Source organism: Erpetoichthys calabaricus, chromosome 9 (genome assembly GCF_900747795.2).
Source record: "Erpetoichthys calabaricus chromosome 9, fErpCal1.3, whole genome shotgun sequence".
Taxonomy (NCBI): Eukaryota; Metazoa; Chordata; class Cladistia; order Polypteriformes; family Polypteridae; genus Erpetoichthys; species Erpetoichthys calabaricus.
In genome coordinates, this window is record NC_041402.2 from 11,696,367 (window position 1) to 11,711,593 (window position 15,227).

The following is a 15,227-nucleotide window of genomic DNA, read 5'->3' on the forward strand; positions in this document are numbered from 1 at the left end:
AAAGTAGTGTGCCTTGAGATGACAGAGTCTGGGAAGGCTTTACAGGAATACAAATCAAAAGAGGAAATTCAGATACAGGAGGATCTCGAGGAGTGGAACTAAAGATACACGTAGGGATAGCAAATAGAGAAGATAAACTTCAAAATATTTGCTATTACCAGGCTTTGACAGGTATTACCATGGCTAGTATGTAAAGAACAGTTTTCTCAACAACTGGTGCAAAAATTGTGCAAATCATAGGCCTGGTGCCATGATTAAATGGAGCAGACTACAAAAATCCCATTTGCAATAAACAGCTTATTTGTGAGTTATCATTGCACCTTGGTCAATTTTTATATTTTATTAATATAAGAATACAGAAATAAGTACTGGACCAAAAATCAACAGTCCAGGAGCTGGTTAGAAGAAAAACACAATGCAACACTTTAAACAGGAGATGCAGGTTAATGCATTCAGTGGTTATCGTTGTACAAAAGTCTTCAGGATGGATCTCTCAAAACAGCTTGTGCTAAAATCTTTGCTGAAATGCAGTCATCCAGGAGCTCTACACTACACAAAGATCACAAGTTTAATTCTCCAGATACACACCACCATTCAAAAGTTGAGTCACCCAGAGTTTTTCAGGTTTTTGATAGAAATTTGAATCCCTTTTTTGATTAAGATAATGAATTGATTTGAAAATATAGCCTAGGCATTCCTAGTGTTACTAATGGCCATCACTGCTTGAAATGACGGATTTGTCATTTATCATTCACATAGGATTACAAAGATCCCATTTTCATCAGTCATTCCTCCACTGTTCTAATGGTAAAATCCCAGAACCTCTTTTGTAAGGAGTCCTGTTTACCTTCCAATTGGTTATTAGAGAAACCTTTCTAACTGCATTAGCACCACTGAAATCTGCTATTCTGTTCACTTCAGCTGCAAGGTACTGCCATTCCTAAAGTTCAGTTCTGGGGTCAAAAACGGCCAAAATTAAACAGCTTTCTCAAAAAACACATCCGCTGTATGGATTATTATTACTTTTTACAGAATGAAGGTTATTTTGTGTGACAGACTGCGAAGAAACTGAAGATTTCATACAAAGGCATCTGTTACGGTCTTGGGAGAAGAGGGTGAATGGTGTCGAACCAGGGTAGAAAAAGGCTGGGAAGGCCAGTATGGAGGAGTACGACATTGGAGTGTGTTGTGCAAGAATCAAACGCCTTACAGGTCCCTCCATTGTCTTCTTCACTAAATTAGATTAGATTAGGCCATCTGTTGGATGGAATAACAAAAATAAACTTGAGAAAGCGGTTTCATTTTGGCCATTTTTGACCACAAAACTGAACTTTAGGAATACCAGTACCTTATAACCCAAGTTTGACAGAAAGACAGGCCTTTCTAATTGCATTAGCACCACTGAAACCTATCTAATAACTAATTAGCATGTAGACAGGACTCATTAAGGAGAAGCTCAAACATTTGACCATTAGGACCCTGAAGGAATAGCTGCTGAAAATGGGGCTTACAGCCATATGTGAGTAATAAATTAATAATCCGGCACTTCAAACAGTATTGGCATTTACAAACATTAGGAACATCTTGGCTATATAGGGTTATTCAAAAAGATTCATCCGATTTTTACAACCATGAGGTGCCTAGGAGCCAATCACATACCACTTGAAAGAGGGGGTTAGGGTTTCTGACTGTCACCGGTAGATGGCTCCCTTCAGTCTGCGAGGAGATGGCAACCCCTGAGCAGAAAGCATTTTGTGTTCTCCACTTCATCGCTGGATTGGCTGTGAAGGAGCCACGATTTGACATTCTACTTCTGGCCCCCAAGATCACCAGATCTTTCGCCGTGTGACTTTTTTTTGTGGGGGTACGTTAAAGATTCTGTTTATGTGTCACCACTCCTAAAACCGCACTGGATGATCTCCAAAATCGCATTGGAAGAGCCGTGAGTACAGTGACACCCGACATGCTCAACCAAGTATGGGATGAATTTTACGGTCACGTTGATGTTGTCCGTAGAGCTGCCGGAGGTCATGTCATATTCAGCATATATAAACTTTACGCTCACCTAAACCATTAAAAATTTACTACTGTTCTGTAATGATTTACAAGTGAAATAAATCATTTTGAAAAATCGGATGAATCTTTTTGAATCACCCTGTATATTTAAATTAATATAATGGTATCTTGATTAAAAACAGTACATAGACACACTGCTGAAATCAACTGACATTTTGATCATCATGGAATCAGAAGCTGAACTTAACACATTTGACTCCATCAAAAAACTTCCATTTACACAGAAGTAATAAGTAGAGTGGAATTCAGCAAGTAGTTTGCCCCCTTGAACTCTAATTGCTAACTTTGAAGGCATTTGTCTGAACTGCCTTGTACAATTAATAGCAAAACAACAAAAGTCCAGAATCGGTTGATCATCATCATGACCATGTAATAAATGAATCAATTGATTACCTGCATGACCACATAATAAATGTAGTCATTCATATGCAACCAGAAACAGAAACCCTGTAATATTTCACTTGAGCGTGTCGAACAAAAAGCACCAACTAAAAACATTAAACTTACGCCTCAACCCGGTTCATCTCTTGCTCCTGCTCCAGAAGTTTTTGTTTGAGGATGAAGATCTCCTGAAGGTCCGCTTCACACTTTAAGGCGTCAATTCCTTGGAAATTCTGCTGCATAGCTCTTAGCTTCTCTATTTCTGCTTTTAGGTCTGGAAAACAGAGACACCATTATAAACAGAACAAATGTTACGGCGAGGTTTCATTTTTCTTGCGTTGCAGTGAAGGTCAGGGTTTTTATTTAGTTATGTTTACACAAGAAAACATGAAATTTTCTTTTTCGGTTGCAACCAATACAGAAATCATCATTCTTAACATTTACATAGCAATTTTCTTACTATTCAAAGAGCTTCAGTGAGTAGGGAGCCACTTCAGCCACCAGTAATGGTGTAACATCCACCTGGATGACACAAAGGCAGCCATTTTTGCACCAAGATGCTCACCACACATGAGCTGTCAGGTGGTGAAGTGATGAGAGAGATAGTCAATTAGAGACCGGGGATGATTAGGGGGTCAGAATGAGTGGTCCATGGTGGGCAATTTAGCCTGGACATCGGGACACACCCCACTCCTTATGAAGGATGCCCCAGGATCTTTAATGACCATAGAGTCTCAAGACGTCAGTTTTACGTCTCATCCGAAGGGTGGCACCATTTTTACAGCTCAGTGTCCCTGTCATTGCACTGGTGGCATTGGAATCCACAAACAGACCACAAGGTCATCTCTGCTGGCCTCAACAGCACCAACCCATGCTTTTCCTGTATCAGTGGTCTCCATCTCCATGTCCTGGAGGACTGCAGTGCCTGCAGGTTTTCATTTTAACCCTTTTAATTAGTGACCTGTTTTTGCTGCTAATTAAAATTAATTCAAAAGAAGTTAATTGAGTTGCTCTTGAAGACGGTTTTGGTACAGTGGCTGGAGTGCCAATCCTGCCATCAACTTCAAGTTGGCAGGACCTCCTTGCAGGGCTGGATGCAGACTAACATCATACCCAGGACAGAGCAATGGCAGATTAAAGGCCTTGCTTGAGGGCCCAACCAAGTGGAATCACTTCTGGCATTTATGGGATTCGACCTTCCAACAATTGCTGGCGCAGACACCATACAAAGAACGCTTCTATTAAGCGCTACTGCTCCTTACCTCGGATAATTCTAGAACTGGGGTCTTCATTGATTTTTGCCACATTAACGATCTTCCGTGCCTGTTTGGCATAACGCAGGGTACTCAGGGTTTCTTCCAGGCTGACCGCAGCTGGGCTCACTGTAGCTATCATTGCCGTTTTCGAGTTTCCTCCAAGACTTTCTTTTAAAAGCCTACGAGAAAATAAACAGAAGGGATCTGTCCTGGTTTTATTTTTTTAAACACGTGTCTCACTAGAGCCATCTGGAGAGTCCTACGCTGCTACTCAAGGGCACTGAAGAAGAAGTTTCATACATCTTACCAGGTGAGCACAGAATCCCGATAAGGAATGAAAGGCTTTTTCTTCGAATGGGAGGCCTCTGAAAGAGCACAAATCACTTTCCCCAGAGTCATTAGAGATTTGTTGATACTGGCTCCTTCCTAACAAGAGGGAGAGATTTTAAATTCCAGGTTAAAACTTAATAAAATAAGAGAGAGAGACCAGGAAGTGCTAAAAGGCTGTGCCAGCATGGTTTCCTGTCAAAAGAGGCTCCACCCACCCGTAGCCCTGAACTGGATTACGCAGGTTTGTGAACGAGATTAAGTAGAGTTAGCGATGGTGGAGGAGTTTAAATACGTAGGATCCAACTTGATATCAACAGAACCCCAAACTTTCCATTTTATCAGAATCTGAACTCCACTGACAGAATTTCAGATCTCTTTTTATATCCTTTTTACTGATTTATACAAATTAAAAACCTTTTCTCGCAGGTCCTTTTTCAGTTCTTTTGATTTCCCCATGGCTTGGTATCCAGCAAAGTCAGTGCAGCTCTGCATGAATTTAAATGGACTGTTCATACACCGACACTGATTACAGTCCTAGAGGTTAGAGGTGTGTGTCACCTTGTGTGTCTCGTATCAGCCCAACATTCAAGGGTATCTGAACTTTAGATCAGGCCCATTTGGGCGATTTCAGTTATCAGTATGATTTATCAAAGGGCACACACAATGATGTGATGATACATTAAATTTAAGGAGTGTGCCGAGGTGAGGTAAAGGAAAGCTTTCTGCACGAGTCCGTATTTTCCAAGCAATGGCCAACATTTTACAAACCCTGCCAAGGTATGTAAACTTATTGGCACAACTGTATTTGGAAATTAGTTTATTAAAATACAGTGGAACCTCAGTTTGCAATTAACTTTTTTTTACGAGTGTTTTGGAAGATGAGCTAAAATTATTAATAAACTAGCAAAATACCCGCGCTTCGCAGCGGAGAAGTAGTGTGTTAAAGAGGTTATGAAAAAGAAAAGGAAACATTTTAAAAATAACGTAACATGATTGTCAATGTAATTGTGTTGTCATTGTTATAAGTGTTGCTGTCATATATATATACATATACACATACACATATATTATAACACACTACTTCTCCGCTGCGAAGCGCGGGTATTTTGATATATTATATATATATATATATATACTAGCAAAATACCCGCGCTTCGCAGCGGAGAAGTAGAGTGTTAAAGAGGTAATGAAAAAAAAAAGGAAACATTTTAAAAATAACGTAACATGATTGTCAATGTAATTGTGTTGTCATTGTTATAAGTGTTGCTGTCATATATATATACATATACACATACACATATATTATAACACACTACTTCTCCGCTGCGAAGCGCGGGTATTTTGATATATTATATATATATATATATATACTAGCAAAATACCCGCGCTTCGCAGCGGAGAAGTAGTGTGTTAAAGAGGTAATGAAAAAAAAAAGGAAACATTTTAAAAATAACGTAACATGATTGTCAATGTAATTGTGTTGTCATTGTTATGAGTGTTGCTGTATATATAAAATACACACACACACATATAAACATATATATACATATACATATACACATATATATATACATATCTACATATATATATATACACATATACACATCCACATATCAACACATATATATACACATATATACACACACACACACACGCTTTATGGGTGATGATTGTTTTACTCTTTTTATCTTTATTTTATTTTATTGTAGAATCAACTCCTATCTGCGCACACCAGGGCGGCCGTGGGCGGATGCGTATGGTGTATTCACTCCATGTTATCGTGCATTGCGCTGTCAGTGGTATTTTGATAAAAGAATTTGAACATCATATAAGAAGCGTATAAATTATTAAACAGTAAAACATTAACATTTAAGAAGTAAAGTTACATGAAGTACTACTGCAGTGCCTTCAGGTATACCTCATTTTTTGTTTGCCCATTACATGCTTAAATGTATAAATTTTTTGGTGCACCTACCCGAGAACACGCGACATATAACCGAGCGTGGGAGAAGCATGGATTTTAAACACGCGTTGAGTTCATCTGCTGGTCTCCCTCGTGGAATAACTGGTAATGTTTGACTAAAATCTACAGCGAGTAAAACGACATTACCTCCTATTTTTTTTTTTTTACGATCTCTGAGATCTTGCTTTTTTCGGTTCAAGGCTTCATAAGCTCTTTTATGTTGTATGGTGTACTTATCCCAAACCATCATCTTTGAATGTTGCAAGACTTTCGCCTTGTATGTAGATCGGGGTAATTACATTCATTGCATTCCTAGTCTGAATCACAATGTGATTGTATGGGTGGTTACCTGGCACTGTAGGGTTGCCACCCGTCCTTTAAAATACGGAATCGTGCCGCGTTTGAGAATGAAATTGCGCGTCCCGTTTTGAATCAATACTGGACGGGATTTATCCCGTATTTTTTTTATCATTTTTTTTTTAAAGCAGCGTCTCATGCAAATCATCCCACACGCATTTTATGAAGATGCCTCCTTTCCTACTTTGGATTGGGTAATACTTGATGTCATCGTTAGTTTGATTGGTGTTTTTAACTGTCCAGTGAGGAGGGCGTGTCTTTTAAGTAGAGTCTGCAAAGTGTTGGCACTGAGATGTGGCGTCAGCGCCATAGTTGAAGCCCCTAACGTTGCGGTCAGCAAGTCGGCTAACATCCGCCATGTGCCGTCTTTCAGTTGCGAGAAGCAGATCATAGAATGGTTGAAACTGTTGCCCCTAACGTTGCGCCACGGCGTGTGGTTCGTTTATACCTCGTGTCTTCTCATTAAACTTTTATCTCGCGAATATGTTATTGCAATCCGCAGCGGGAGCGTTTCTATAAACTTAAACTTACGTTTTACACCGTGCTTTGTTTCCCTTATGAACATGCTTGTATGCTTAACTCGCTCCGTTCTCAATTGTTTAATTTTTTGCTCTTCGCTGTTTGCGGCTGTTCCTCCATTTCCCCCTACTTCGTTGTTTTATTTCGCGAATATGTTATTGCAATCCTTAACGGGAGCGTTTCAATAAACTGATTGAAAATAGTTTTGCATTTACCTTTTTAGTAAAAGGTGAGCTTTTAAGCCTGAGAAATCACCCCGTAAATGCACACGTTTAATTGGACATGTGTTAATATGTATGCTTACACAGTATTAAAAGACAGTCAAAAATTAACGTCATTTACCTTCGTTCCCGCGTGTGACTCGTGCTGTAAATGTCTTCCTTGTTTTTAGTTCACGTGATTACGTAGGAGGCGTGATGACGCGATACCTGACTCCGCCTCCTCCATTACAGTGTATGGACAAAAAATATGTTCCAGTTATGACCATTACGCTTTGAATTTCGAAATGAAACCTGCCTAACTTTTGTAAGTAAGCTGTAAGGAATGAGCCTGCCAAATTTCAGCCTTCCACCTACACGGGAAGTTGGAGAATTAGTGATGAGTGAGTCAGTCAGTCAGTCAGTGAGGGCTTTGCCTTTTATTATTATAGATTTTGACTTGATAAACGAGCGAGGTCTTGCAATACGAGTAGTATGTATACGCTTTGCCTGCTGAGAGTCATGTGATCACAACTGAGCTGATGGTTCTTCTCTCACTGCGGGATTGTGGGTAATTGTCTCCTATCCATCGGAGTCGGCGTGCCTCAGTCATATAGTCAACCAGGTGAGCGTATATGGTTTACTACAGCATTGTGACTGTGCGTGTGTGCTGTGACGTGCGAGTCTTGGTCATGCGCCCCAAAACACGAGGCTGAGTCTCAGTACTTTAGCAACACCAGCTTTATTCAGCTTGAAACAGCAACAGCGCGGTTATTTATTGTAGCGGGATCTGCGACTCTCCTATACACAGACACAGCAGTCAGGCAGGGCCGTGGCCAAGTAGTACTGTGCCCTGCGCATTTATAATGTTCCTTGTATCTCCCATCGACGGCAGGCGCTTATAGCATGTCCGCTATCTTTTCGGATTCGCTTTTACGGTGAACTGCTACAGCGCTGGGCGACTGCGATTGCTTAGGACGCTCTTCCGCGAGTTGTGCTGTTGGGTGGAATCCCACAAGAGTTTAGAAACTCACCCACACCAGCCAGGATTCTTTTCAAAGGTACAGTGCAGGTTAATTTGTTTTATTTTTATTTTAGATTTTGTATTAATCATTTTTATATGAATAGTTTTGGGTTGTGGAACGAATCATTGGAGTTTCCATTATTTCTTATGGGGAAATTCACTTTGATACACGAGTGCTTTGGACTGCGAGCACTTTTCCGCAACGAATTATGCTCGTAAACCGAGGTTCCTCTGTATATTAATATATTGTGATCTGTAGCGATAGGGAGCAGGTTAGGAGAGCCTGGAGAGGTGGAGATATGCGCTAGAGAGGAGAGAAATGAAGGTCAGTAGGAACAGGACAGAATACATGTGTGTAAAAGAGAGGGAGGTCAGTGGAATGGTGAGGATGAAGGGAGTAGAGTTGGCGAAGGTGGATGAGTTTGAATACTTGGGATCAACAGTACAGAGTGATGGGGATTATGAAAGAGAAATGAAGAAGAGAGTGCAGGCAGGGTGGAGAAGTGTGTCAGGAGTGATTTGTGACAGACGGATATCAGCAAGAGTGAAAGGGAAGGTCTACAGGACGGTAGTGAGACCAGCTATGTTGTATTATGCCTCCCACTCCCCCCATAATCCAGTGAAAGCTTTAGGTCAGAGTTGTCAAACTCCGGGCCTAGAGGGCCACAGTGGCTGCAGGTTTTCATTCTTACCCTCATCTTAATTAGTGACCAGTTTTTGCTGCTGATTACTTCTTTTAATTAACTTGACTCAGGCCCCATAGTGGTTTCTTTTTCTTTAAATTTGCAGCCAGACAATAATGAGACACAAAACAAGCCACCACATCACCAGCTCTCCCCTGTGCCCATCACACAATATCTGAAATTAAACAGAGGTGATGGTCTCAGTAAAGTTGATCTCTCAGGTCACCAAAACATTTTGACGGTGCTCTTTAAAACAACAGAAAAACAAAAGTTTTCGATATGCGTGCTGTGGCAGAAGGAGAGCAGCAACAAGCCATGGAATTAAACAACGGGTTTAATTAACAGCAAGAACTGGCTTCTCATTAAGAAAGTGAGGAGTCACTCTGCCACAGATGTCAAACTGTCCAGCTCCATGCCTACAATAGAGCCTGCCTTAATCACCAGTTTGTCCAGGCGTGAGGTGTCCTTTATGCTGCTTCCCCAGCACACCACTGCGTAGAAGAGGACGCGTCCCAGCATGGACGATGGTTCATGGGAACTGGAGGCAGGAAGTGCAGCCCTGGGTGCTGTAAGGTTGTGCTGACTGGGGCAGGCCGACCCCTGAAGTGCACCCCACATGTCATGCCAGGTCAAGCATTAAAGACTTCCCCCTAACTAATTTGTTGAGGTAAGGCAGCGGGCAAAACTGAACTGGAGGAGGAAGGAAAGACTTTCATTAATTTGTATGCTTTTTGGCTGTGCTTCATTACAAAAGTGCTTGATGGATTAAAAAATTAATTATTTGAACCCGTGTTTGTGTTGGGCATTATTGGGTCTGTGGTATTTGGCTGGGTGGTGCCCCCTACTGATTTCAACTGTTAAATTAATAGAGCAAAGATTTCACCTTAGAGTCATTTTAGAGTACAGTATATTTAAAACCAATTCATCAGAAGTGAATGCATTTTGCCATTATGCATAAAAACTCATACCGTACCTTGAGCCGCACCCCTGTTGTCTGCGCCGTAGAGGAACGTTCACTTCCAGCTAAATCCACCAAATTAACGTGACTCCTCATCGTGTGCTCATAAATCTCACCGTCTAAAGTCTCTCTCTAATAATAATAATAAAAAAATCATTCAACTCCGGGTACTCGTACTATGTCAGAATTAACTTCACATATCTTAATACATAAAGCTTGACTGCACACACAGTATATGCACACGTACACAAAATTGACTTTATACACAGCGGATCTAAAACATTTAAATGCCTTCACACTCTCCCTACTTTGTGTTGCAGATTTAATTTTAAAAATGGTACATTTGCCATTTTTGCTTCCCAGGTCAATAACTCTTAATGACAAAGGGAAAAAACATTTTCAGGAAGGTTAGCAAATTAATTAAAAATAAAAAACTGAAATCTTATTTCTACAAATACTAGCCGTTCTACTTGTCTAAGATGGGTTGAAATCTTGGCAAAGATTTGAGTGTTAATGTTTGCAGTGTACCAACTATTGGAAAAAGAACTCTGCAATGCAAGCAGTAACGGAATGCATTGCAGTCGTCATTTCAACAGATGGCACATCACAAGCATTAAAATGCTTTTACAAATCCAATTCCAAAAGACATAACAGAGACATATGCATTGCATTTCTCATACTAACAGATGACACAAACACTACTTTTTAATGCCAAAAGCATTGAATTTGCAAATTTCATACTAAATAACAGAGACATTGCATTTTGTTTAAATATTTGTGATGCACCATCTGTTGGAATGACAAATGGAAATGATCTCATTTGAGCTAGGCGTTGGAAAAGTATGTTAATATTTTGAGTGCATTTATTGAAACATATTTTGCAATGCATGTAGTAATTGAATGAAATGCAGCTGACATTCCAACCTAGGGCACATCACAAACATTAACTCTGCTTTAGCAAATCCCATTCCAAAAAACATAACAGACATATGCAATGCAATTGTCATACTAACAGATGACAAACACTACTTTTCAAATCCCATGCCTAAAGGCATATAACAGAGACAAACCCATTGAATTTGCAAATCTCATACAACAGAGACATAGACATTGCATTTTGTTTGAATATGTGTGATGCACCATCTGTTGGAAACATTTTGCAATGCATGTAGTAACAGAATGAACTGCAAGTGACATCCCAAAAGATGGGCACCTCACAAACATTAACTCTGCTTTTGCAAATCCCATTCCCAAAGGCATATAACAGACACATGCATTACATTTGCAAATCCCATGCTAAACTGCATACAACAGAGATGCATGCATTGCATTTGTTATTGGTTTGAATATCTGTGATACACCACCGGTTGGAATGACTAAAGCAAATTATGCCACTTGGTATAGAATTTGTAAAAACAGTGTTAATATTGGTGATGTGTCATCTGTTGGAATGACACATGTAATGCATTCAATTATTATATGCATTGCAAAATACATTCTAATAGAAGGTGCACTGCATATCTGTAATATGCCTTGTGGCATGAGATTTGTTAAAGCTGTGTTAATGTTTGTGACGTGCCATCTGTTGGCATGTCAGAGAAGCACTCTTTTTGCTCAAGTGAGCTTTTGCACCATTATTTGGGATTGCTTCACTCAAGTCTTGTTACTCTTGCAGTTGCTCACTGATGTGGCCCCCCCCCACCACCACTGATACAGGGGGCCGTTTCCAGCATTGTGTAGCAGTCTTTAACATCTGAGCAGAGGGTATCTGGAGGGTGTTTTTTTTTTTTTTTTTTAAATTTAGCGGGATCGGCAACAGAAGAAGAACAGCAGAGACCTCAGACACCAAATGTAACAATGCTGCTTAAACAAAGCAGATGTAACAGATGTTGCTTTCAATCAGGGGCATCACACATTTTGTTCAGGTTCACTGCACTGAGACTATATATTTACTTGCAAAATTTCCGCATCTTTCAGATTCCGATGGTCCTTGCACACCCAACACCACCACTTTATCAGACAGGAGTGAAAGTTAACACTCTTTACCTTTGTTTGCGTCACCACTAAAGTGAAAACGGAGTGAGATCGTGAGCTCTTTTCATTCATTCCTGTAGATGCGGTGGCCCTCTGCTTGTTCCCCAGCTGTAGCCAGGACTAATGAAAGAAAGAAAAAGACCATTTAAAACTTAGAAACAAACATCTATGCATACACTTGTCAGAATTCCCCATAACCCACTTTTACACCAGCTGATCACGTAATACAAACATTTTGATCAAACCTACTTACTCGGCACAACACTGCTAATCAATTTCTTGACATGTCCCAAAAAAGCCATTTACTTTTGCCATTACCTCCAAATAGCCATGCTCAAACAAACGAGCGCCTTAAAGCCAATGACACATTATGGGACTTTTTGACGTTGCTCTTGTCAGATTTGTGGACTCGTCTTCATCCCATGTCAAATTACACGACTGGAAACCGCAGCCCACGTCACATCCACCGACCTTGTAGGTGAATTTGAAGTTGGGCCGGCCCCATTTCTGACAGCCAATAGCGTGCTGCCTGATGGAGCCCATGCTGGTTCAGCAGCAATCTTAGTCTCTCTCTGGCCCCTCCCATTTTGTTATGGAATGTAAAATGTGAGACAAACAGACGAGCTTCTCTTCCATGTGTGAGGCCCACACTCCAAGTGCTGCCTGATGGATTAACGGCTGCGGCCTCCGAGGAAGACAGGGGTGGGCAAAGGGATGAAGCAGCTGGGCGATGCCATTAAAGTGCTGGGTCTGTGAGCACGGCTTTTTTTTAAAACCAGTTTTTCCAGTAGTCTCACCCCTTTGGACAATTGAGCAAGTGTACGAGATGTAATCAGTTTGTGGTTAGTAAAACAGTAGTGTGGTCTGGGATGTTTTTTTGGTTACAAAACGTGTGCCACCACAGAACTAGAGGTTGGGAAGCACAGACCTAACCTATGCACGCCTCTGGTCCAGAGCTCACTTCACAGAGTGACGGTGTGGGTCGGCTCCATGCTCCCTGTGGCTGTGGTATAGCGGCTCAGAAAAAACTAAAATAGATAAATAATGAACACACTCATGCTGGGGAGTGGAGCAGGTGTGAGAAATTGCGAGTATTATATATAATATATATACAGGTGCTGGTCATAAAATTAGAATATCATGACAAAGTTGATTTATTTCATTCATTACACACAAACATTTGAAATACATCAGTCTATTTCTTTTAATGTTGATGATTGTAACTGACAACTAATGAAAGTCCCAAATTCAGTATCTTGGAAAATTAGAATATCAATTAAGACCAATGCAAAAAAAGGATTTTTAGAAATGTTGGCCAACTGAAAGGTATGAACATGAAAAGTATGAGCATGTACAGCACTCAATTTTTAGTTGGGGCTCCTTTGGCCTGGATTACTGCAGCAATGCGGCGTGGCATGGAGTCCATCAGTCTGTGGCACTGCTCAGGTGTTATGAGAGCCCATGTTGCTCTGATAGTGGCCTTCAGCTCTTCTGAATTGCTGGGTCTGGCGTATTGCATCTTCCTCTTCACAATACCCCATAGATTTTCTATGGGGTTAAAGTCAGGCGAGTTTGCTGACCAATCAAGAACAGGGATACCATGGTCCTTAAACCAGGTACTGGTAGCTTTGGCACTGTGTGCAGGTGCCAGGTCCTGTTGGAAAATGAAAGCTGCATCTCCATAAAGTTCGTCAGCAGCAGGAAGCATGAAGTGCTCTAAAACTTCCTGGTAGACGGCTGCGTTGACCTTGGACCTCAGAAAACACAATGGACCAACACCAGCAGATGACATGGCACCGCAAACCATCACTGACTGTGGAAACTTTACACTGGACCTCACGCAGCGTGGATTCTGTGCCTCTCCTCTCTTCCTCCAGACTCTGGGACCTTGATTTCCAAAGGAAATGCAAAATTTAATTTTCATCAGAGAACAGAACTTTGGACCACTCAGCAGCAGTCCAACGGCGAGACGCTTCTGACGCTGTCTCTTGTTCAAGAGTGGCTTGACACAAGGAATGCGACAGCTGAAACCCATGTCTTGCATACGTCTGTGCCTGGTGGTTCTTGAAGCACTGACTCCAGCTGCAGTCCACTCTTTGTGAATCTCCCCCACATTTTAGAATGGGTTTTGTTTCCCAATCCTCTCCAGGGTGCGGTTATCCCTATTGCTTGTCCACTTTTTTCTACCACATCTTGTCCTTCCCTTCGCCTCTCTATTAATGTGCTTGGACACAGAGCTCTGTGAACAGCCAGCCTCTTTAGCAATGGCCTTTTGTGTCTTGCCCTCCTTGTGCAAGGTGTCAATGGTCGTCTTTTGGACAACTGTCAAGTCAGCAGTCTTCCCCATGATTGTGTAGCCTACAGAACTCGACTGAGAGACCATTTAAAGGCTTTTGAGTTAATTAGCTGATTAGAGTGTGGCACCAGATGTCTTCAATATTGAACCTTTTCACAATATTCTAATTTTCCGAGATACTGAATTTGGGACTTTCATTAGTTGTCAGTTATAATCATCAACATTAAAAGAAATAAACATTTGAAATACATCAGTCTGTGTGTAATGAATGAATCTAATATACAAGTTTCACTTTTTGAATGGAATTACAGAAATAAATCAACTTTGTCATGATATTGTAATTTTATGACCAGCACCTGTGTGTGTGTGTGTATATATATATATATATATATATATATATATATATATATTATCAACCCATCGAGCCCCCCCGCGCCCCTCAATCAGGCCACTCCCTCCTGGTACCATTAAAGCTCACTCCTGACCACCTGCCTCACTCGCCGTCTCTGCCTCTCATTTCCTTTTACCCTCATTCTTGTCTACCCCTCTTTCTCTCCATCACTGGCAAGTCCATTTCCTCTCAAACCTCTGATCTACTTTTCTTCTCCCCTCTCTCATACTCGTACTTCCCTTTTAAAACAGGGACGTGGCAATCAGCAGCTCCCTGTGCCAATTAGGGTCACGGGCGATTCTGCACCTGTGCACTGAGCATGCCATGCTATCACACCCACAACACAAAGATGTGCAGGCAGCAAGAATTTATTTAATATTCGCCCACCAGGCTCAGACCTCACTTTACCACAGAGACCACATTTCCCCTCACCGGGCACGTTGAGCTGTCACAGAAGCCGCTGTGTCACTAAAAAACAGGTCACCGACACCACCCTTGTACGCAATCCTTCTGGTAAATTCAACATTAAATCAGGCCACTCGCCTGTCTAAAGACCTCATTGCTCGTTGAATGTGACCAGCCATCTGCACTACATAGGAGAAAACGTGGAGATTGTTTCATGGAGCCTGTTAAAAATTAAAGACCTTACAAACCCTACTGTAGCACACTGGCCAAGCCTTACATCCACACTGCCCTCTGGGTTCTTTCACAGGGCTTCAAAGACACTTTCAGAGGAAAAACAGGTTAGTCTGGGATCACACA

General features: G+C 41.2%; 1 protein-coding gene across 2 annotated transcripts in view; it reads right to left on the reverse strand.

Annotated features, from left to right (window-relative positions):
- The window catches only part of LOC114657368 (kinesin-like protein KIF14), a 206,581-nt gene that overhangs the window by 125,620 nt on the left and 65,734 nt on the right, over nucleotides 1–15,227 (reverse strand). For both annotated transcript variants that reach the window (XM_028809150.2, XM_028809148.2), the window contains 5 exons: nucleotides 11,791–11,898; nucleotides 9,760–9,876; nucleotides 4,021–4,139; nucleotides 3,720–3,892; nucleotides 2,584–2,731 (listed from right to left, as the gene is read on the reverse strand). In XM_028809150.2, the coding sequence (XP_028664983.2) occupies nucleotides 2,584–2,731; nucleotides 3,720–3,892; nucleotides 4,021–4,139; nucleotides 9,760–9,876; nucleotides 11,791–11,898 (665 nt within the window). The remainder of the gene's footprint in view (nucleotides 1–2,583; nucleotides 2,732–3,719; nucleotides 3,893–4,020; nucleotides 4,140–9,759; nucleotides 9,877–11,790; nucleotides 11,899–15,227) is intronic.